This window comes from Falco peregrinus, chromosome 1 (assembly GCF_023634155.1).
Source record: "Falco peregrinus isolate bFalPer1 chromosome 1, bFalPer1.pri, whole genome shotgun sequence".
Lineage (NCBI taxonomy): Eukaryota > Metazoa > Chordata > Aves > Falconiformes > Falconidae > Falco > Falco peregrinus.
The window spans coordinates 81,036,385-81,062,003 of NC_073721.1; the positions used below are offsets into that span (position 1 = coordinate 81,036,385).

The window sequence follows — 25,619 nt, forward strand, 5'->3', positions numbered from 1 at the left end:
AAGCCAACACAACTCAAAAAAGACAGGCTCATACCACCAGTGAACACATATTTTTAATAAAATAACCGCTCCACAAAAAGACTTAGCTTTTCTGCTTTTGTTACTGTCCCCCATATTTCATACATGCTAAATATGCTCACCAACCAATTAACTTAATTTGATAATAAAATATGTTACCTCTGCTTACACACTTAGTTTTCTCTAAAGGTTCAGAACCTGATCTTTGCACTCAATGGGGAAGCAGTAGAGAACACAGAACACCAGGTGGATTTGTTTTAAACCCTGGGTGCAAGACTACTTTATACCATGCCGGGGATGTGGCTAGAGCTTTTTCAGAGTGCACTGGCTTCAATCTGAGCTATGATGAACGGTAACAATCAAAAGAAGGGATTACTGAGATTTCCACTGCCAGATCGTGTCTGATGGCTTGGACATGTTCTCTTAAAGCAGTTTATTCATTTTTGTGCTGCTATAAAAATATACATATTCAGCTGCACAAAGCAAACACAAATATATCCTTAGCTGAAAAAGCAATGTAAAAATCATAGGCAAGCTTTCTTGAGAAGGAGAGCATTTCTTAACAGACCAAAGCTTTGCAAAGCACTTATGTCTTACTAGAAGCAACATTTTTTTGGCTGGGTTTACCTTCAATCTGCAGTCCTTTACTGAATAAGCAATCTTTCTTTGCTTATTTAGGGGGTTAGGAATTAAGAGGTATTTAAGTCTGATGTGGTGAAGGAAGGCTACCCACAGCTCTGCACAGCTGAGCTGTAAGAAAGGAACTTTGGGTTGTGGAAGTTTCCCTGATGTAACAAATCATTAGTGCACAGGCAATGTCGGCATCACTTGCTTGGCGATCTTTTAAACATATTTCATTGGTGTCCCCTACCACAATGAGTCTCCTGTCCTGTTTGTGTTGGCAGCTCTGCACATAGCACGTGCACAGAGGTAGGAATTCTAACTCTATGGTTACCCTAAGGATAAAAGGGATATATTTGATTAATTATTTTTGTTAATTTTTCTTAATAACATTGTTAACTTTCACATACAACATTTTTTTCTCAAATCTATTTCTACATCGGTTCTCTTTAGCATGTTTCTAGGAAGCAAACTATGTGGCAGATGTTTCCCTGCAAGAGAGCTTCAAGCTCTAAGATGCTAATTAATCTCTGCTCACAAACTTGCCTCTGTCAGGGGCTGAGAGGCACAGAAGGCACAGAAAATAAAAAGAACTTTGGTGGGCTGCCAAGTGAAGAATTGTATTTGGCTGGCCAGAACTACCTGCCTGGCTAAGTGTAAAGGGAACACAGCAAAACCAGCAGAACTAGATGGAAGCAGAGAATCAGTCTACAGAGTCATGAAATAAAGACATTTTTTGGGAACTGTCCTAGTTCTCTCTATTATCTAGATATCCTAAGTCCGTTTCTTCTGTATTCCATCCCCACAATTTCCTCTTAACCAATTCATTGTGGCTGGTACAATTACAAGACAGCAAACTGCGTAAGTTTGGGTCTGACAAGTTTCAAAAAATTCAGTTTTCTTCTTCCAGGAACCAATAGCAGGTTTTGCCAAGCGGGGGCAGTGCCTCTGTAATAGGCATATTTTGCTTATCAGGAAACCTGGATCAAATCGTTAATTAGAAGACAAACTAGAGAACACTATAACCACCCAATTTCAGTAGTCAAAAATATCTCAAGGTTTAAAACGTTCCCAAATCAGTCTATAAACTCATTAAGGGGCAGCCCAACCCCACCAAGACAACTTGCTGATTATGTCTGCCAGCATGCAAAGCAAGTACCTCTGGGGCCAGGAGCCACTGGCACTAAAAAATACCTCCTCAAATAGACTGTGGCTCCACTTTCTGACATAGCTATTTGCCTTTCAAAATGATCACTGATCTAGCCTTTAGTATTCTTGCATATCACTGTAGAACTTCCTAGAAGTAACTCCTGTTTGAACAGAAGAATGCCTCTCTTCCTTTAATCCAGTTTTGGTTTCAAACAAATTCAGCAGTGGAGAATGCAACACCACTAATTAATCATCTATAAGGTAAACAAAACTGGCATCTTACTTTTAATATTAATTTGTCACACTTTAGTTTCTAAGACAGAATATCTTCATATATTTTTCTTCACACTATAAAAGGGGTGTGTGGTGTAAAATATTGACTATATAAAAGCCAGTGAAACTCTCTTTCCCTTAACTGGGGCTGGGATTTTAGCTCTGAACTTTGTGTCCCACCTACTTCTCAGGTGCGCTTTATTTGTTTTGATTGTTTAAAACTCACATAGCAACCACAGAAAACTCAGTCTGAGCTGCTGTCTTATGTCATGGCTCCATTTTTCCTAATGAGTGAAAATCATTGAAAGCACATGAAAACGGTTTATATTGTTACAGGTGACATCATCAATGAAATGCGTAAAGATAGTACCCTAGCTGACACACGTCACTGTCTTAGAAGTGCTGCTTGGTTCCTATCACATCCTGTTGTTAGAGCAGTTTCCCCTGAAAGCTTATGGTAGGAGTTACCACAGTCATCTCAATTTCAGTCTCCCAGAACAACTCATTGGATGAAGCACCGGTATATCACAAGAAAAACTTAAAACACAACAGTAGCTTTGGTCTACATTGCAACATGGCAGAGTTGCACTACAAGTATGTGCAGAGCAAAGCTGCGGGGAGCTTGGATGGGCAGCAGCTTGGGAGACAAGAGGCTCAGGGCCACAGATGGCAGGCTGGTGCCATCTCTCCCAGCAGTGAACCTGCAGAGCTAATTAAACAGTGCTGCTGGTGCACTGCAAAGGAGGCCCTTTAGTCCTGTTAATCAAAGCTTAATAACTGTTCTCAAGCAAAAGGCAATTATAAGAGAAAACTAGTAGTAAGCTGTAATAAAAGTTTCACCCGTAATATAAAGCATAACTAGGACAAAAACATCAAGATGATGAAAGAATGCAGCAATGGAAGGGAAGTGAGAGAGGGGAAGAGGCAAGTACCCACTTTCTTGGATCTGCTGGTTGATTAGTGTTTGGTCATTTTCAAGTTCCTGCTCTGCTTTGATCTGTCCTCTCAGGATCTGCTGCTTTAAATCCTCAACATAGAGCTGCTGCCGCTGAATTTGTTTTCTGTGGAAAGCTTCCTGGTCTCTTAGTTTCTGCTTGTACTCTTCATGCACAGCATCTATTTCTCTGCTGTTAGAAATGTTGACAGTGAATTTAAACCAGAAACAAATACCAAACATTTCTAATAAAACAAGTCAACTTACTAAAGAAAGACAGACAATATTGAAGATGTTTTGTTCAACAAAGGTGCATTGTAACAAAACCTCATGATGGTAAAATAGCTGTGTACATGCACGTCACAGCAGGCTACAATCCTGTGAGTATCATAAATCCCAGGAAACATAAAAGCTCTTATCGTGCAGCAGAAAATTTCATCACAAGAAAGATAACAGCCAAAAGAATTTAAAAAATATTATCACTTTTCATTTTGCTGTACATCTTCCAAAAACAAAACTGGGGAGGAGGTATTCCTTGGTGCCAGGGAAGGTTATGGAGCAGATCATCTTGAGCACCATCACACGGCACATGCAGGACAACCAGGGGGTCAGGCCCAGCCAGCGTGGGTTTAGGAAAGGCAGGTCCTGCCTGATGAACCTGATCTCCTTCTGTGACAAGATGACCTGCCCAGTGGATGGAGGAAAGGCTGTGGGTGTTGTCTACCTGGACCTTAGTAAAGCCTTTGGCACCATCTCCCACAGCTTTCTCTGGAGGCACTGGCTGCTCACGGCTTGGGCGAGTGCACTCTGCGCTGGGTTAAAAGCTGCTGGACGGCCGGGCCCAAGGAGTGGTGGTGGATGGAGTTAGACCCAGCTGGCGCCTGGGCAGGTGGGGGCAGGTCTCTTTTCCCAGATAACTGGTGACAGGACAAGCGGAAACAGCCTCAAGTTGCACCAGGGGAGGTTTAGATTGGATATTTAGATTGGATATTTCTTCACTGAAAGGGTGGCCAAGCATTGGAACAGGCTGCCCAGGGAGGTGGTGGAATCACCATTCCTGGAGGTGTTTAAAAAATGCATAGATGTGGTGCTTAGGGTCATGGTTTAGGGATGGACTTGGCAGTCCTGGGTTAATGGTTGGACTTGGTGATCTCCGAGGCCTTTTCCAACCTAAATGATTCTATGGTTCTATTTTTATGTGTTACAAAACTTTACAACCACTACACAGGATTTTTGTCATCTAAGTACTTCACAGTGCCTTACAGAAATAACATTCTGCTCTGTTTTCAGATCAAAAATCTCCAAGCTAGAAAGGGTTACAGGCATTGCTGAGGTTACACTGGGTCTCTGGCAGTACCAAGGAAAGAACTTGATCACGCAATTCTCTGTTGGATGCAACAACTCTGTTAGGTTACTGTGCCTGTATCCGGAGCAGAACTGTGATCAGAAAAGTGACTATAAACTGTGAAAAACTGCCTTGCAGTCCCTTCCAAGATGTTTGGCTCCTGACTGTGTGCCAAAATTTTACATGCACACACAGACACAGTAACAAAATAGTATCTATTCTTAGCATGATCCATGATAATATTCAAAATACTTTAACCTTCTAAAAGGAATATATATTCTACCTGTTCACACATTATCATGAGAAATTCTTGATGTTGAAGTTGTATCGTATATAAAGGTGATATATGATCTTTGCCTGTTGTTTTGTTTCTAAACACATTATTACATGAAACCTCAGGAACTTATTAAATTATTTATTATAATTAGGTATTTATTATATTTTTATTATTATTATATTTTATTATTATTATATTTTTAAAGAGCAAAGGTATCAAAACTGTAAAAAGTCCCTGAAGATCAAAAGAAAACAAAAATATAATTTCAAAGGAAATGCTTTGGAAACATCATGTTGTTCGCAAAATCATTTGCAACACAAGGTCACCTATATGAAAAGAGCATTTGACCTTTGATACATAAGAATTACTTTAACATCTTTATTTAGAATTATAAGTATGTGTTCAAAGCAACCATTTCTACAGCAACTACTTTGATTTTGTGTGCTAGATTAGCAGACAAAATAGATGAAACAAGCAGCCAAAGTCTACAAATCTTCTGGAATACCTTTACAACTTTATTAAGCAGTGGGAAAGCTTCACTACATAAAAGCCTTAAGATTCTCAATAATTTACAATTTTAATGTGACTCTCGCTCACCTGAGGAAAACAGAATTCAGTTTGTTTTTAATGTTTACATAAATGTAATGCTGGTGAGAACAACTGAAAAGAAACATCATCTGTTCAGTTGTCTGGCACAGTGCAAATATTTAGAGTACAAACTTTGTTACTGTCATCTGCTGAATGGTTTGTGTCTGTTTGGGACCCACAGGAACAAATTGTGAGAATAGGCAACTCCAAGATCCATTTGTCCTTGGCTCGACTACAAAGATGCCAACAATCTGTGATTTTTAATTTTTTCCTCTTGGATACACTTTAGCTGATCCCCAGGAAATAGGAGTGGGATGCCTCATTTCTCATTCAGCTGAAAGAGGTTTGAATTGACACTTGACTGCAGCACTGAAACACTCGTATGGCCATCACAAATCTCCAGCTGTTCAGGTATTTGTAATGCCACCAACCACTAAGGGACAAACTCGAAGGTTAAAGCTAGATTGGTCAACTGAAGAAGAATCACTTTTCAAACATAGTATTAAAACTGAAGCATCTTGTTTAGGAAAAGCTCCTGTGGTTTTAATGATAACTCTGAGGGAGGCTTTCCCTGAATATGGCATCCAGATTACCTTCCATATTTTCAAAGGGAAATGTAATGGAGCAGCCAAATAATGTGGAGATTAAAGTACTAATCTGAGACAAAACCTCTCTGATTTTGGAGTAATTATGTCACCTCTGTGCCTTCATGTACTTAGACTGCAAGATCTTCAGAGCGCAGACTGCCTCTGGCTGCCTATGCACTACACCTAACAGCCCTGATGTCCGCTGAAGCCTCTTCTTGCTGGTATGTCAAAACCAATAAACCTTAAGAGCAATTGTAAATGTTAAGTCTCTGCATGTACTCTGCTGATGGGGTAGTCTTTAACCTGTTTTCCTAACAGACACATAAAAGCTCTGATTCCTACGGTGGTACGAAAGTTGAAAAACGTCAGTCTAAATTTGTTATTGGACAATTCTGTGACCTTGGGCAAGTCAATCTGAGACATATGTGAGAGAAGCAAAGTACATTTATCCAAAAGGAGTGACAAGGATCCGTTAACATTGTCAAATCTCAGAAAGTCAAGTATCAATGCGTAGATTTCTATTCATTTAACACTATTAGCACCATTCTGTATGAGATTGAGAAAAATGGAGTAAATCATTGCCAATAGGGCTGAAAAAGGGAGTGTGATATTAAAACAATAGAATTCTTGTTCTGCAACTGTTTACTAGAAGAAGATTAAAAAAAAATTCCTCTTACAAAATGTCTCATATTCTTCCTAACCATGACTTTTAGTTCTAAGCCATCCTTTTCATAAAATCAACCTATCACAGTTCAAACTGATTACAAATTGAAACCCAGAACATTTAAGTATATAAAACAACTCAGTGTCGCATTTCAATCCAAAGACCTCACAATGCTCACTGAGGTGGTTAGGTAACATCTGTTTACAGCTGGGAGAGGGTCACAAGCTCTTCCCATACTTCCCAACAGTGCTGAAACGGCACCCCACATCCCTCCAAAGTATCAGAGAATAAGCAATGCAAACAATGCACACAGAAGTATGTTGTTTGCTATTCTCAGCAGCATTAGCATATTCCCTCATGTGTGTGGTAATGGCTTTTTGCTGAACTACCACAAAACTGTAAGATCCTTTCCAACAGGCACGTGTGTTTGCACACAGAGCAGAATACGATGCAGGCCAAACTGCTGTTACTAATCACAGCTCCATACTATGACTACACCCCAAAAAGGCATAGTACAGAGACATACCCATACTTTAAACCTTGGAAAAAAACCCACACACAATAAGCGCTACAGTATTATTACTGCTTTTGTTCTGGTGATGTAGCTGGTTGGTACAATTCTCACTAAAGTTACAGATTCTGTAATAAAATACTGTTGCTGAAGGTATATATACAAATTGCAGTTCTGCTACTATTTCAGTGACTCTCTTCATCTTCTAATTTTTAAGAGTTCAAACCAAAAACCAAGCAGGACAGTAAAGACAGGTCTGAATACAGAGACAGAACATTAGAAAACCCTCTTTAAGAAGCAATTTCATAAAAAGATGTCTAAGTGGAACAAAAAGATAATGAAAATTCACCATACCCACTTATATAATACAGGTATGCCAGAAGATGTTTTTCCTCTGGCTGTGAGACTACTGACTGAGAGCAACATGACTGGCTGGTATGGGATACAGATCTGTCCCTCACAGAAACTGCTGAAACCAAGAACATGAAGTAAGAATGCTCCCCTTCTACCTTTGAACATGCTTTGTCACGTCAGCACACTCTTGATGGTTTCTGGAAATCACACAACAAACAAATGAGGTGACAACGGCCCAGAAAGAAAATAACAGATTTCCACACACTTCATAGCTAAATCACCTAACAGACAATTTAAAGACCAATCAGTTTGTGTATCACATTTCTGAATGGTTAAACTAAAAGCAAATATCAATCCAGTTAACATAGAATTGAGTGGTCTCATCTACCTATGACAGAAAATGGCTAAATTCTTTTCACCTAAAACAAATTAGATATACTGCAAATATAGGAATACTACGAGAAACAGGAATCAAGCATAGATGAATTTCTGCCATGGCTTGTATTGCTGCCTGCCTACACAAGCAATCTATACGTGGTATAGTTTTAGCAGGAAATAATATAACCTCAGGACAAACAGAAGACAAACATCTTCACTTCACAGGTATCAAGACATACATAAAATCTTGGTTTCATGGGACCAGCATACTCTGGCACACAGCATATTAAAAAAAAAAGAAAAAAAAAAAAAAAGCAACCCAGCACAGGATTTCATAAAAGCATGCAGATTTTTAGGTGTACTAAATGCAGCAAAAAGTGTCAACAGTTACCCCTCCTCCAAGCAAACATTTTAAACCAGCAAATAAAATTAAAACAGAAAGACACCAACCTTAAATTAAAGGTAATCACAAATTAATGAGAAAATTTTCATATTATTCCGATGCTGTCCGATTGTGGAGAGAAAAATGAGATGGAAAAACAAAGTTTTCATGACGCATGCTAAATGAACCATCTGTAAAGCCACATTTTTTCCAGCCTGTTCTGTTGTCAGCTCTCCAGGATTGTATTGTGCAATTCTCCTCCCCTCTTCCCCAAACACTTCTACTGCTGATGCAGACGCTGGCGGCTGCTACAGCATAATGCAGTTTTCAGTAACTATGGCAGCAATAGCTCTGTGGTGAGGCTGCAACAAAATCTTAAGGCTCAGACAGAAACTCAAGTGAAAATAACCACTGTTGCTAAAAGCTGGAATTTGCCAGTTTTCCCAAAGAAAACATCAGTCAAGTTAGCATCCCCATTCTTCGGTCTTCCTAGTGTTCAAGCCCCATTTTTCTTTCACAGATTATTTTTTCCAGGGGAAGAAGAGTTAATAATAAAGCAGAAAAAAAAGATGTTGGCAAGGCATTTTTACACCCTTGCAAATCCCAGCACTGAGAGCAATCACAAGACAAGGTTACAAGCCTATCCACTGATATACATCCACCCCCACTTCACCCTCCCCCTCCACCCATGTCCACTCCAGGGCCCTTCTCACAGGGCCTCACAGCATCACACAGCAGCAGGCACCACGCAGCTGCACAGGATCATACATCCGCTCCTGCCTAGCACAGAGGCCCAAACCTCTCCCTTCTCCTCCCTAAAGCAAAGGGAAGAGCGATGAGGGAGATACAAAGACCTTGTATTATCATCTTTTCCAGCCTCCTGAAGCAATGCCACTTGCACGATTCAAAGCAAAAGCTGGGGGACACAACCAAAAATCAGTCAAAACAGCCAGCAGAGTCAGAAACCTTTAGAAATAAGGGACCTCTGGAAATGTATACAGAGAGTGATGCCCTTCAGAGAAATTACCATCAGAAGTATCGTTTGGATTTCTGATTAGCTGGTTTGCTCACAGGGAAAGCACATCTGAGCTTTTTTTTTTTTTTTTTTTTGGGGGGGGGGGGGCAGGTGTTCAGTCTTTCTATGCAAACCCTCATTATTTTATTTGCCTAAGCTCCCAAAACAACAGTAAGGCAACAACTTACTTTAGGCAACCCTTTAAATACACTTCTAAAACACACCTCTTTTTGGCAAGGAGTCGCAAGCGCAAGATGTAGCCACACACTCCAGTAAAGGTCACCACTGCCTTGCTAAATTCCAGTTCAGCTGGAACTACGATCTACTACAGATTTTCCTCTTACAATTCTAGTCATATATAGAATCAGTTAGTTCCCCTGCTAACGCATTATATGTGATTCTGCTGTAAGTTGTAGAGTTGCTGTAATTGCCACACTGCATTTCTTTGTGAAATAAAATTTTGAGGGATCTTTTAAGAGATACAAAAGATTTCTTTAACTTGCATTTGTAAAGCACTTTGAAATTCTCAAATGAAAGCTGTTAGGAAGAACTCAGTATTATTTTTATAAATATTAAACACATTAACTATACCACATTAGAATAATAATTGTGTTGTGTTCTCCAGCATCAGATGCCATATCTATGGGCTCTGTTTCCCTTCCAGTTCAGTAGAATTTCGCACATACTTATAAGATACTTCTTTTCTCAGTTTAATAATGTTGGTATTTTTAAGGAAAGAGAGCTTAAACATGTTCCAAGCAGCTAAAATTAATTATTTTATTATAATTAATAATTATAATTATATAATTATAATTAAAGCAGCTAAATTTAATTATTAGAGTCCAGTGTTGTATCACTGGACTCTAATGGAACTAAGAGAACAATATCATGTTTATATTTATATGCAGTATGGTATAAAGGCAATGGCAGGAGCAACAGCTTAATTACCTACTTATTTGTGGTGGTGCTATCATATGAAAACCGACACCAGTCACAAGCCTTTTGCATGTTTGCTGGCTGACAACAAACGTCAGAAGTTTGAAGTGCTGGGGCTCTTCTGCATAGGGTGTATAAGCGAGCCGCCAAGTAAGAGTACAATGGATCACACCCCTTTTCAAGGAAAGTTTCATGCCTAAAGTTTTAATATTTAGTTGCAATGGTAGAAATTTGTTTTTCCTCTCATTTGTCAAAACATTTAAACATACAATTAGAGGCTGAACCAGTAATTCAACCCATGAAAAGCAGATGAGAAAAATTAGTCATCATACTGACAGCACGGGAGATAAGACTATAAGTAATCATTACCATGATATATATGTTTATATGTTATGAAATAAAAAATCCAGAAGAAAGCAAAGTACCGTCAGTTCTTGATTAAAAAGTACTTAAACCCATGGATGACCAACAATTTCTGAATTATTTTTGTGAGCAGCTGCTGTGCTTCTTTGCGTGAATGAACCATGTTCAGTGCTAGGGCTTCTTTTTTGGACACTTCCATAAAGCTGTTTTCTTCTCACCAGAAGAGAACATAATTTGTCCAAGGAATTTTCAATGTACTAGAGTATTCATAGTGCCTACTACTGACATAAAATTTAACATATTTTAGGCTTCTTACATATTGTAAATTGGTGGCATCTTCAGCATAAACCCCACTCTAGTCAGATTACACATGCGGAAAAGGTGCCATTTGCACAAGATTGAGTATGAAGAATGAACATGGTTGCCTGTAGCTCAGCTGCACGTACAGATTCTTGTTTCAATATCATAAAATCAAATTAAAGCTTGAAGCCTAGTTTGCATCTCTTCTGGAGGAAATCAGTGTAGCACACAAGACAAAGCTAGAGGGGCCAAAAAGTTCAGCATGCCTTAGACATATTAATATTCTTACCTTAGTTCAGAAGAATATTTGTTTTCTTTACAGTTTCTACATTTTTGACTGTAAAAATAAAAACAGCAAATCATAAAGATGTTCAAAAAGAAGGCAAAAATAGATGCCACTGAAGTCTATTACACACAGAGGGGTTAGTGTATTTTTCAGTAGAGGGAGACTCCAAGATGCAGACTGTTAGCATCTGGGAGAACATCAAGAAATATGAGTTCTTGTGAGATCTATCAAGTGAGAGGGGGAAGAAAGAGGGACAGACATGAACACACAGAGACACCCAGACACAGTTTGTCCTGTTCTTATATTTTCCTCTAAGCATCTCTTTCTGACAGACAAGATCCTGCACTAGGTGAACTTCCTGCTGATAAGCAAACAAGCACTCCCTGTCATTCACTTAGTCCTGTATTGCTGTTTGCAAAGTACCTCAGACACACCTTGTAGTACTTGACAATGACTTTTCTTCACAAAAGCTGGACATTTGAGAGACCAATATGTCTTGGTTTATTCTCATATTATAGATCTTAGGATAGATGTCTCAATCATAACTCCCTCCATGAGCAAAACTACTTGTCTGGACAGAAACACAGCCTTACTGGTTACTGTAAAGGAAGGCTGAGTGGATCAATTCAGTTTACCTTTGCCCAAAATCTATTCAAGAGGAAAAAAAGACCACCGGATTAAGTAGGGTGAAAGATAACTAATATTAGGCATAGTTATTAGCTTATTCCTGTAAGATGATGGACATTCATAAAAATCATGGAAACGCAATAGCATAATGCTTTTCATTTTCACTGAAGTAGCCACTTAAAACACTCTAGGTAAGTATAAGTGTAATATTAAGTAACGCTGTATGTATGGTCCTATCCAAGTGATTAAAAGAAATGATCAACACAAACAAATCTGCTATCTAAACATGGGCTGAAAACAATGAATCAGAAATGTTTTGCAGTTTTGTCAGGTTAAAAAGGGGAATACCAAGTGCAATTCTGTGCTAAACTGTTCACAATGCTTTGGAATTTCAGCATGTTTTCTAGGACAATCAAACAAATTTCTGTGACAAAAGCTCCACCTCTGATGTTTATAGTCATGTAAAGAATAACTTAGTATCTACTTTTGACGATCATGACACAAATCCTTGTTTTAAAATTCTTTAAAATTTTTACAAAGAAAATAAAAGCAGTGATGTTCAAAACGTACCTCAGTAAAGAAATAAAATGAAATACCATTTTGTATAGAAAGGTATCACTGCAGCAAATGAAATGCAAATGAGGATTAGATACATTAAAGAGAACACAGAGAAACACACTATCCAAGGTAGAAAGCAAGCCCCTTGACTAGATGTATGAAGAGATTTTCAAAACAGAGGTAACATTTTATACTCCTAAAAACAAGATGAAAACCAAAACATCCTCTAGAAAGAGATAAAAGTTTCCCAGTATGTTACCACACCAAAAACAATCTAGCAAGAAGCAGAACTATCAACAGATATGAATGAGAAGATGGTTGTTTCTTGCCTTTAACAGATCAATTGAATGTACCATGCTGAGAGAAAAAACCCATTTACATTTAAATCTGTGATGATGTTCTTCCAGTGTTATGAAATTATATGTTATATGATATCTTAATTCATTTTTCTGATACATATTAATCACTGTCTTAATCACACCAATCCTTTCCCTTTCAGAAAGGCTCTGCCATGAAAAGCATACACTAGACACTGTGAGTATGAGTAGCTCTTCAACATTTCAGAAGCATTCTATGCCTTATTTACTGCTCAGTTTTAAAAAAGAAGAGAATCACAATGGCTTTCCGAGATGAAGGGCTCAATGACAGCTTGAAATGAAGGGAACTTATGAACAAACCAGCCTTCTGATTTCCACAACAAATTAGCAGGGATACCGAATTGGTAATAATTACCTTGCCTAAATCGTATCTAGAGAAATCCATTCTATGCACTGAAGTAAGAATATTGTAAAAATTACAGATTAGCTTATAAATCAAAACGGCTGTAATGCAGATGTGCAAGTGAACTGAATTAAGGCTGTCGGACAGTCTCATCTGAGGCGTTTTCTTGATTGTGCATCAGTAAATAATTTTTCAGGTTTGTTGTCTGGATATTGTAACACACTGTATTAGTCAGTTGGCCAACATTTTCTTGTACACTTCTATCTGATCACTTGAAAACACGATGGGACCTAATCTATATACAAGTTAGTTTTGTCTGAACCAAGTCCTGGTTTCAGACATCATCCCAGATGAAAATTTGTTTGTTAGTTTTAAACTTACTTGTCAAGAGACGGAAGGATGTAGTGAGGAGAATGGGTGCAACTTCCATCCAGGTTGAGCCAGTCCAATGCTCCACAACTCAGAATGCGTCGGGTTTCATTAACCTACAAAGCACACAATGTAAGAACAGGAAGAAAAAATATCACAGCAACCCAGGAACTTCCAAGTTATTAAAATACCACCGTTGCTAACTACTGTGTGCCATTCTGCACAATACCTCCATGTGAATTTATAATCTCACTTACACTTGTGCTTAGCCTTTGATGCTTTGCAAAACTGCTAAGTATTTGTTACTGCGTACACCTCTTCTTGTAGCTCTGTTTTAATGTGCTGCATGTTTCATTAATCAAGAAATTAAGAATGAAAACAAATGGAAGTTAAGCCCCTTATCTCAACTACAGAGGTGAGTACAAAAGGACAATGGAGCAGAAAGTATAAAATGTTACTATATGAAAATCCATTTTAAAAGGTAGATTCTTGCCAATATCAGTCGGTAATATGATTATGTCCTAAAGCAGAAAATATATGTTCTTTAAATTAGGTTTTTTAGTTATATATGCCAGTCATTTTAAGAATTACCCGATTTTTTGGAAACATTATTGAACTAGCTGACCAAATAATATCTTGCAGTAGTTAGTTCCTGGGATTAACATACCAAAAAATATTTTATCTAATTCTGATGTATGTAACAATTACATGTTTTAAGAGTCAACAATACTGAAGCAATTAATCCTATAAATTTTCCATTTCTTCTAGTAGACCTCATTCAGGACAGTGAAATTACAGAGAAAGAAGGTAATTCGAAAAATTATTAAATGTGGAAAGATTCTTAACTGGTGTTTTCACTGCAGCATTCTGCCTTTCTGTTTCAATCCTACTACAGTCATGACTAGAAATAGGAAGCACTAAATTATTTAAGAGATCTGCATCATCTTTAGCTAAGCACATCTGAAAGAAGCGCTAGTGTCCTCCTACAAAAGGTTTAGTGTCATTACAGACCATTAGATGGAGGAAACGAAGCAAGTAAATACGAAGATGAGAAGAAATATTACCTATATCGGGCTTGCCTTTAAGAGGGAGAATAATTAGGAAAATCAATGAAGAATTAGGAGAGAAAAATACAATTTTAGAACTTACCAATCTTCTTTGTCTTAAGATAGCAGCTTCTGCTGGGTGATTGAATCTAAACTTGTGAGACTTGCCAAGGACAACAAGCGCCCCTGTGAAAAAAAATCAGAAACCTACAGAGACATAATTCATCAAAGCTGGTCCCTAGAACATTAGCAGTTTCTTAACTCCAGAATACAGACTTCTGTATATACAAACTACTACAGAATAGTACATTTAAAAAAAAATAATATTGTTTTGACCAACAGCTTTCTGACTATCACAGAACAGGGAACTATTTTTAAAATTTGCCACTATGGAACAGCAGAGTTATCATTCTATAATGACAGCAAACTAATCTTGGAGATCTCTGCAAACTCAACATAAAAGTAAATTCCCTGTTCATATTAAAGATGACTTCATGTGAAAAACACAACCAATTCACTGCTGGAAACTTGGTTTTACATTGCCCTTTTAAGATTCCAGATCACTGCAAGTTCCCAGAAAGCTGACTGTTTTTATTTTAAACAACTGTAAAGTATCAAAGCCTGACCCATTTCATCTGAGCTCATTCACCATAGCCTATGACTCAGCGGCTAGCACCCTCCACCTAAACGCTCTGTGAAAAAGTTGAAGGTCATTTCAACCATATTACATAATAACCAAATAAACCCACCAGTGGTCAGCTGACTTAGAGCCAGTCTCCACTACTTTTCACAACAGTCCCTCTGACTACGGCTCTTCCCTTTTCAGAAGGTCACAGACTACTGCTGCCCAAAGGGGTCTTAATATTGTCATCTGTGTCTTCATTTTACTTTCTGTGAGTTACTTACTTTATTTGTCCCAGTCTGGAAGCTCTAGCCATGGACCAGACCTTGTGGTGCTAGGCAGCAGTAGGAGACTCAGAGATCCGTTTCTTGGATCTGCATGAGTTCCATAAATCTTTGTCGCTAAACTCCAGATATAAGTTGATTATAATGCAACATTCACAGAAAAAGCAAGGTTTACCTTGTGACAGACGACATGACCCAGTGACTTCACATCCATTCACAGTGCAGTGTGCACCCTGAACCGGTCGCAGGGTCACAATCCCACAGTTGTTATCTATGATACAATGATCCCTTTCAATCCACCGTCCCTGCAAAACTACAATATATAGATTTGTATTATCTCACCTGTTGAAGCGCTTGGGTTTGCAATATTTTCCTCAGAATGAAGTGTCACGTGCTGTTTGACATTATGCTGCACACTTCATACCTCAGAGATCTATGTCATGTGCAGAACAAGGAGATTAAATCATCATCTTTGATTGCTAGCCAAGTACCCCATCACAGAAAAAACTTACTTGAAAATAGTGACATTGCTCTTTTAAAGTACTCCTGGTTTTGGAAAACTGTACAATACTTTCTGATTTGTGAGCTGATGTGCAAGTTCTTCTGTTGTCCTGGATTTTCGTATTGGTATTATAGTATTTATTGTTTATATTTTACTAACCTACTGGCTGAAAATAATCAAACTTAAGTAAGCTTAGCAGAACTAACCAGAACTGAGATTTTACAAAGTTTCCAAGTTCAGTACAAAGTTTCAGCTGACTATCATAATTCGTAGCTCTTGAGATTGACTATTGAAATTAAGAGCAGAAATAAATAAAAAATATTTTGGATCATTTGGATTTTGTATCTAAAATACTCTGCCCAAGCAGAGTTGAAAAGCATTTTAAATGTCTCATGATCACTTGCACCACTAGACCATACCAAGATTTGGATGTTGGACAAAGATATTTTTAAACTCTAGTGTAGCATCTCACAAGTAGGAAGAAAATTCTGAAGAGATCTCAATTAGGTCAAGACCATTGACTTTTTGACTTCTTAAAGAAAAACGAAAAATAACCAAAAGATTTTAACCAACTTAATTATTCTCTTCTACTTAACCTCTTCTATAAAGAAAGCTGACAAACAGAAACATTACCCAGCTATTACACACGACAAATGCAGACCTCTTGATTTGACCTGACCATATAATAAAACAATGTGTAGTATCATTCTCTTACCAATGTCTTGATCTTGGTCTGAATCACTTCTTCCAATTTTGGTTGTTCCTTCCTAAAAGAAGAAAAGAATCAAGTTAAAAGTTGGTTACTGAAAGGAACCATACCTAATAATTAAAAAAGCTTTGGTACAGCATGTTAGCAAATACCTGAAATAAATCACCTCTGAATGACTGAACTGTTTTAGAGCAAACTATCTACTAATTCATAATACTACACTCTGCTGTTCCTCATAGCGATGCAATTACTTCTTATCCTGAAGCTATGTCAGCTCCTCTTATTACAACTTCAGTAGATGAAGTCACCTTCAGTGAATGATTTTTGAACTGTGCTTGAGACACATATTTTGAATATGAATACATGTTATGATGCTTTGCAATTTTACAGTAAGACTTGATGTTTGTGGAAATGAGATAATTCTTTTTACAGATATCCATGCAGGAAGAAAGAAACTGCAAAATGATTATTCAGTTAACTAGGCTTTTCAGATATAAAAGTAACAGAATTCCTATTTTGGGAGGAACTTTGTCAGAGATTATGAAATCTTCAAACAAACTACTAAAGGAGAACTTTCTTCCAAAGTGTAAATGATATTTATAAGAAGTCTTCTTGGCAGTTATGGAATATGGGCAAGTTCCCAAACATGAAGATTTAATAACTTCAAAGAAAAGAACTGCCTGTGAACGAAAGTTTCTAGAACAAGCAGACTCAAACTGTATTACGAGTCAGTGATGGGAGACAGTTTGCTTATGGCATAGTGCAAATATCAACAAAACAGAGTCATTTCATCAATACTATGAGAAAAAAACTATCAAAAAAAGCAATAAATTTACCACTGTCTAGTATGTTCCATTACGGTTCTATATTTTCCCTTAGGAAAACAAAGAGAGATAATTTCCCAGCTCTGATTATTGATTATTGTAAACTGATTAGTGAATGCAATCTAAAACAACTTTAGTGGCAACTCTGTCAGTCATACTACAATTAGTTATGGTCATTAAACTACTTGATTTTTGTCTTCTATTTAGAATGAATTGAATATGCTTTCTCCTCCAAGTATATTACAACCTAGATTTAAAGATGAAACAGGAAGTAGTGATCAGAAGCCTGAAGACTGGGAAAAAAGAAGCTGTGTGTTACTGTAAAAGAATGCAATTATAGGTAATTATGGGTAAATCACAGTGGGTTTGTGCACTGGAGGGAAAGGGAGTGATTATAATTCAGTTCCTCGCAGAGCTCAGCTGTTTGAACCAACAAACAGACCCCGCTGCTACAAGCCCTGCTGAAACTCCCTTGTTGGAGAGGCTGAAATCTGAACTGTGTCCAGTGCCCCTGCTTTGGAATAATTATCAGCCTACATGTCAGCTTAATGTTCAGTGCACTCAAACACGAAATATCCACCTGACTTGGACACAACTTGTAGAAAACTTAGGATCCATACAGCCTTTGACTCACCTCACACAATCAAGTGAGTCAGCAACATGTATTTTATACAGAGAAGCAAACCAACACCTAAGACTTCTTTACCAATTATCTTCTTAACTAAGCAAAGAAATAGTTATTGCCATTCCAAAATAAACTTTTTTCCAGTGTGCCGAAACAACTCTCTGGTAATACAATTCAACTCAGAAAAGTATATTACAGCAGTATTGGCTCATGAAATTCACAACAGTATCCCAGTTAGTGGAGTAATTCTGGGTGAGTTTAACTACAACTAAAAATTACAGCTGAGAGCAAGGGTACAGAAACAATACAAGCAAACTAACTCAAGAAGAAAACAAAACAAAAATAACCATAACCCAGTCCCATGACAGTTTAATTTTTTCAAATGCTATTACTGAGCTAATAATTTAAATATTTATTCTCTTTCCTAATTCAATATTGAGTATTCTACCTGAAAAAGCAAAAGACAGATGATTCATATGAAATGATTGCACTTCACCTTAACATATCGAGGTACATCTTGGTATCCGTTGAAGTGCTTTTATATTGTAAATCTCTTCTGGCAGTGTTTCCTGACTAAGGGTAGAATTCCCAAAGTGCATTATATAACCGTGAAGATTAAGATTGCTTTCCCCCTTCAGTTTTGGGAGTACTACAACTTTCAAAAAAGTTTGTGAAGCACATCTGTTTCTAAAACAACATAAGAAAATCCCGTATTTTTAAGCTATGCAAAAAAGTCAGATAAATTACAGGGAAAATGTGTTTTTTGTTAATGAAAGCCAGAAAAAAAGAACAGAACCTAAGAAAGAAAGGTCCTTTAAGCATAGACACAGCACTGATCAGTGCAATTAATACTATGGAAAATGAACAGATTTAAAGAGTAACACAATGTTTATTCTATATGATCTGAAAACTGCTGCCATGACCTCTTTCTAGAAGTACAATATAAAGTGCTGTTACATGTTGAAGCCCTAATACGTAAGGAACCACTGTTTTACCTTCTTGCTGTTCAGATGAAGGTAATAGACACCAGAGTCTAAAAGATGCAAAGCACAAAGAAAAGAAAAGGCAGCATCTAGGAGCAAAGAAAGAGGGGACAATGATGTTAGTGTGACAGAGAGACAACAGTGACTTCAGGAGGTGACCTTCAAACTAGGCTTCTCCATAAAAATAAGTATCATTAAATTACTTTAGATCTTGTCAAAATTAGTATGTGAAAATACCTGACATTTCCAAAATGGCACATAATGGAAAGACACTTAAGTAGTAGCAATTACTTTCAATAAATATTTAATGTTAATGTAAGATTGAGTAGTTAAAGCTGCATGTTGATCAGCAATGGACATTATTACTTAGTCCCTAATTATTACCTGGTACAATTTCTTTGTGCAGGCATGAGAAAAATTAGTCAGGTTTCTCTTTCAACATGATAAAGAACAGCATCGTTTCTGCTTCAAACATTTGTTGCGACTTTTAATGGGAAAAAAAATTCCTGTGTCCCTAAACTATATCAAGTACCACAAAACCTAAATTCAGATTAAGTTACAGCACATTTTTTGCTAATGAGTACACCTCTGTGGAGATGCCCATCCATCATTCCCTTTATGTTAAACAGCACCAATATTTCAGTAATGTCCATTCATTTATACAACATTAAGAAGTTAAAGTCCAACTTAGCACTGAATTATTAAAAATAAAATCTCCTAAAACTATTTGACCTAGCCATGCACGTGATAAGCTGCAATGTGGAGTAATACACAATGTTAGCTAAGTTTCTCAGTGAAGCCTTGCCTTAAATGAACAGCTACGCAGCAAAACAACATGTATGAGGCCAGGATTTCCACCTGATCCTGGAAAATAACCACTCAAGTGGGATCACAAGTAATTAGCATTCAAGCTACACACCTAGAATTCACAAGGGAGGCCTGGTAGGGTTATAAGAGCAACATACACGAGTCATTGCCAAAGTGAACTTGTGCTTGTTAAAGCTCACTTCTATCTTTGATCTACACATACACAAGTATTCCAGTCTCAAGTATACAAGTACCTAGTAAAATCTGGACCAGTACCTCTGGTATACTTAAACAGCACCCTGTATGTTTACACATACATGCACGCATGTGTGCGTGCACACACACACACACACACCATCCTCATGTTTTGTGGACAAACTACTAATGCCCAGTTTGAGAATTTTGCTTTGCTTATGATACATTATTAATGCACACGCATTCATAAAAGGTCAACTTAGTATTCCATATACAAAGTCTTCTCCTCCTCCATTTTCATGTACACTTTTCTGCTTTTTTTCCCCCGTTATGTGCGTCTTGTGGGCTGTGGCCTTTACTTTTTAATAACTGTTGTTGTGATGCCACCTTAATCACTCTATATTTCCAAAGAAAACAAGTGTTTTCAAATTCAAGGGAAAAATAAGACAAGTGACAATATCTCACCCTGAGATGATACAGCACCACACCTGTGCTGAGGATATCATCATCCATGGCCATTAGATGAGGTAAACTAGAATCTATTGTTACTCCAGCTTTTTCTTTGTTGATGTCCACACTATATTCTTCCATAATGGCTTTTCTGTCTGTCCACTTACTTGTCCAGTCTTTGGTCAATTGCTCAATCTTAAAGAATAGAAGAAAAAACTTTGACTTATTAAGCAGGTTAATTTTTCCCACACAAATTTCTTCAGAAAGAACAGCATTTTTTTCCAGTTACTGGATGCAAAAGTCTTTCACCAGCTGCAGTGCAAGTGTATTTCTAATTGCAGTACATTTCTGTGGCAACAAAAAAATCAGGTAAATCTGCACTTCCACCTCATGAAGCACGTTTAATTTATTGAAGACTCATTCCCAGAATATCAGAAAGATATATAATCATGCTAACTAGTTATTTTACCTGTCTTTAAGCAAAACTTAAAATTAAGATCTCCAAAACCTTTCCAGGTCACTAGTGATCAAATCTTAGTAATTTAGTGACTGCACAATAGTTTCCTTTGAATAAATTGATGGAGTTTAATCTTGGAAGAGACAGGCTCTGGGTAAGGAATTACTGTGATATATTGAGACAGCTTTCAAACATGGAGTAGATTGTGCAGACTTAGTAGTATGCAATGGACAGTATCCTGCTAAGGACACGAGACTTTCATCACAAACTGGTAGAGAGAACCCAACATGCATTAAGAATAGCAGTTTTGTGCATATTCAGAGCAAACAAGAAAAGATCAGGTCAAAAACATTTTCACTGTTGTTTCAGAACTATAACAATGCTATCCCCCCTGGCCCAGTGAAACAGGAGAGAGTTACAGCATCAAATACATCATACACACCTTCATTTCATTCTGAAGAACCAGCTCGGTCAGATTTCCGTCTCTCTCATCGCTCCAAGCAGGACTGGAATTTCTCTGTACAAACAACAGCCAGCAAGATCTACATGTTAGTTTCCTTATTCACAACTGGCAGGCATGTTCTTTCAAACTCCAGGATTTCAAGGAGATGAAGTAAGGAGAAGGGAAGACAAAATACACAGACATTTGTTGCTGCCTTCTAGCATCTAGCCTACACCTCTTAACTATTGCATGCAAGTTTTTGTGAAGACCTGGTGAAAGGGCATTAACAGAGAGATATTTCTGTGTAAATAAATCCTGGACTGTAGTTCCAGTCTCTCCCAGCAAAACATGCCCTTCACGCCATGGAGAGCAAAGATGCTATTATTATTCCAAAGGAGAAAAAACAGAGGGTATCAGCTGTATTGTGAGAGCTTAGAGATGTTCACAACATCTTTCGGGCGACAGACTGTGCAGGCATGGTGAAACCTGCAAAATACTGTTGAGGTCTACCAGTTCATTTTTGGGGGAAAGAGGATTGTAACAAGTCTGGCTGGGAAATTACATCAATGGTGAACATTTTTTACAGTCTTGGTGCTTCCATATCCCTACAAATAAAATATTTCTATTTCACAGTACTTCTGGACAACAAAACCATCTGACTCTACAAAAGACAAGCAAGGAAATCCTTTCTAATCATTACATGACTGCTTATACTTCAGGATTATCAATAAAATGCCAGAAAAAGAGAAATGACAGAAATGCAGTTAGCCTTATAATCATCATGAAATCACTCAGAGAACATTTTAATTTCCCTCCAGTTACAATAAACATGGAAAGATAAACAGGTAAGATGAAAGTAAGCTATTGTAGCTACCTAAAGCACCATTACAGCTCCAGCTGGGAAGTATTCCTACGTACCAGTTCAAAGCTCATCAGCATAGTTTTCAACCTATCAATTTCTTCTCGCAGATCTCTGATCAGTTTTACATTTGCATCCTGAAACATTGAGACACAGATGTTGGAAAAATTACTCTTCAAAAACTTCTAGCTAAAGAAATAAAGGCAGAGCTGTTCCGAGAGTCAGGAGAAGAGAACAGGCACACTCACAGCAGCACTCCTTGCTCCACTATTCCAGAACCCCAGGATGTACTGCCTAGGGGCAGGTGGTTCCCATCTTCCATAGGTTCTCTTTTCACATAAAATTTGTTCCATCTCTTTTCTGAATACAGACCTACCATAGCATTTGTTCCCATCATGACAATAGCTGGATACATCACTACTTTTATGGATTTACCTTCAAAATAGCCCCATCAGGTCAGAAAAATGCTGTTATTTCTGTCACGCAGAGGAGAAAATCAGGCTAGAGACTAAGTCAGAATGTCACCAACCATGATATTAAAAGCCTTTGCCCCGTTACACAAAGCATTTCCTGCCTAATTGGGAGGTGGCATTTATCTCACTTTTAGAGTAAGCATCTGCACCGGCAGTGTCTGGAGACCAGCTTTTTGCAGACAGTTCAGGGAAACTCTTGAGCAGAGTCAACTTTCTCTGGGCGTCCAGTGACACATTGGCTCAGGCCAATTTGCAGTGAGGGGAAGGCGGCAGCTAGAGGAAGGGATGGAGTTAAGGGTCTAGCACTGGCTGTGCAAGACAGCAACGGGCACACAAGCTGGGAGGCTGAGAGGCTGTATGTGAGAGGCTAACCCAGGACGACTGTATTTACTTGCATGCCACAGAGTTAAGAACTGCTGCTGCCAAAACCAAACACACTATTGCTGCCACTAGTGATGTCTAAAAACTAGTTTTAGTCACTGGTAACAAGCATGCAAATTAGATTTGGGAAACCTTGGGTTAGAAGGATTTCCTTCTGCACAAGATTTAAGAGTATCTTTAGGAAAGCAAATAAATGAAGTACATTTCTAAGATTCTATCCTTTTGTCTATGGATAAAATCTTGATACACCCAGGTCAAATCACAGAAGAACCCTACTAAAGTTATAAAGTCAACTGCTCAAAGATTAGGAAATGCTGGAATCAAGACATTTTGAAACCTAAATTCAGTCTCCTTTAACAGACACACTGTGATTCAGTCCTTAAGTTATGGGATCACTGTAAGACAGCAGCCTCATGCAGAATGCCAGGTGAAGAATGCTCAGTTAAAGCAGCAATTCAAGAGTTTTATATGTCTAGCCTGTCTGATTAAAGATCTTGATTATTGTGTGCTATTTTAGTTTTGACTATGAAGACAGAGAGAACTATGCATTTCCCATGGATTTTTTTATGCCTGTTCTCATCACTATAGTGTATAAAACCTCCACAACTGCTAATCAATCTGTTTTAACAGCATGTCTTCAGGAGAGCTTATGTGTTTCCCATTTGATAAATGTAGACTTGGGGTAAGGGTGGAAAATGAGGAACAAGGACACACTGAAATTTTGCTAGCACTGAAAAAGAATGCTGTAGCTAGGGCAGTGACAGAATCCAGTCCTCCAAGGCAGCATCAGACTCCCCCCTTAATACCCTGCCACCTTCTAACTTGTGCAGCCTGTGAAGGACCCCTGCACAATCAAACAGATGAATCTGCCATAAGGATCAGAGTTCATACCTGGAACAGGCCTATTTTGTGCAATGAATGAACCTGGGGTTCTGTGGCAAAATTTGTTTCCGTGTATTTAAAGGACTCATCATTTTGTGTACTGAAAAGAAGACAAATTGAGGCTATACAGACTGCCTCAGGCCTGGCATATTAACTTCTGAATTCCTTGCGACATTAACAGAGTTCATTTAACATGTCAAAAGAAAGGACCACAATGGTTATGTGCTTATAGTAACAGGTTGAATAGTAACAAATGATCCTAACAGATCTGTAACTCTGCTAATATTTAGGATAAAAATAGGGTAAATTTTCATATCATAACAATTCAAAGAGAAGGAGGACTGAAGCTCAATGAACAAAGATGAAGAATGTAAAATAGGTGTGAAATTCGAAATGGTTTAAACTACAAGGGATCAAAGAATTTTTTTCTGTAATATCCAGGCTCCTATTCAGCTCTCATTAACGTGGGAAAAAGAGGGATGAATTTTATTCAGAGAGCAGATACTTTGAATAAACCTTAAATAATAGACACAACAAACCAGAACAAGAATGAAAAGCAGAACTCAAGGTTTCACCTCATTCACTCTGGGCTTGTTAATAATATTTTTGGCGTTTGAAGCATATCTCAGGGTACTCATGGTCTCGTTGTAGCTGGAGCTGGCAGGAGAGATAGCTACAGACAGAAAACAAACAGAAAAAGAAACACTATTTTAAAAAGTAATCAGCTTAACCCACCACTTTTCAAAAAGGTGGATTTTTTCAGTCTTGCTTCTATAAAAAACAAAACTAAAACCATCTTTAGGGATATTTCATCAAGCTTACAGATAATGTCTTCTCAAGATAGTGTTTATAACTGAATAAATCACTTTAAATCAAAGCTATGACCTTGGAAATACTCTTAAGCTTAACTTCATGCACAATCAGCATGCCTCTTCATTTCCTTGAGTATTCTATGAAGCATTTATGAAAATCTTTACAAGGACAGATTCTAAGTGATCTAGCTGTATTCTCACTGTAGTAGAGATATATGTTAAGGAAGTAATGTAGTGCAAAACGTTAACAATGAATAGAAACCAAACTCACTGGCAATCATAATGGTCTTGGAGTTGCCCCCCAGACTGTCCTTCAGAAGCCAGGTAAGTATGGAGTCACGATACGGGATATAAGCTGGTCGCCGGCTCCCATTGACGCTGCCTGTGGAAGGACTGTCCGCATGACTGCTCTCCCCTTCGCTTGTTATGGTGTTTATGCTCTGGCAGCTGCTGAACATCTGTGAATTTTGTGCTGAAGGAGAAACACCACAGAGTTCAGGAAAGGGGTTATCTTCTTCTGTCACGACTATTTAATTTTCTTAGATGGCATTACAGTTTATGAAGATGCCACACAGCTGTTTTGTTCAGTGTTTTGTTGTAAATATAGATAAATATTAAGACAGCACATGATGAGTGAATCCTATGCTTTTATCACTACCCTTCAATATAAAGAACTATTGTGCTTACCTAAAGTGGAGATGACAATTCCAAGTGTAACTAATGACTTGTTAATATTGGCACCTTCGGTAATTCGATCTTTACAGTAACTTGGATCAGCCCTTTCACTGTAGCACACAAGCAAGGAAAAGACAATGCAAACCAAACAACAATACTTAATTATTAAAACACAATCAATACGAAAAAAATGATGTATTTTACTGACATACAAGAAAACAGAAATTGCGATCTTTGAAATTTAAAAAAAAGAATATGCTTTGAATACTTTACATTGCTCTCTGGTTCAGAAAATCCAAACAACCATGAGCAAAGGCCATTGGCGCAACCTACTGT

The 25,619-nt window shown here is 37.8% G+C and overlaps 1 protein-coding gene across 1 annotated transcript in view; it reads right to left on the reverse strand.

Annotated features, from left to right (window-relative positions):
* Positions 1-25,619, reverse strand: part of STARD9 (StAR related lipid transfer domain containing 9) — a 113,951-nt gene that overhangs the window by 24,562 nt on the left and 63,770 nt on the right. Inside the window, exons 11-22 of the mRNA XM_055793754.1 lie at positions 25,296-25,393; positions 24,880-25,080; positions 24,372-24,469; positions 22,120-22,197; positions 21,202-21,276; positions 20,318-20,497; positions 16,425-16,476; positions 15,383-15,520; positions 14,405-14,487; positions 13,268-13,371; positions 10,985-11,032; positions 2,998-3,188 (exon numbers count right to left, since the gene is read on the reverse strand). Coding sequence (XP_055649729.1) covers positions 2,998-3,188; positions 10,985-11,032; positions 13,268-13,371; positions 14,405-14,487; positions 15,383-15,520; positions 16,425-16,476; positions 20,318-20,497; positions 21,202-21,276; positions 22,120-22,197; positions 24,372-24,469; positions 24,880-25,080; positions 25,296-25,393 — 1,346 coding nt within the window. The remainder of the gene's footprint in view (positions 1-2,997; positions 3,189-10,984; positions 11,033-13,267; positions 13,372-14,404; positions 14,488-15,382; positions 15,521-16,424; positions 16,477-20,317; positions 20,498-21,201; positions 21,277-22,119; positions 22,198-24,371; positions 24,470-24,879; positions 25,081-25,295; positions 25,394-25,619) is intronic.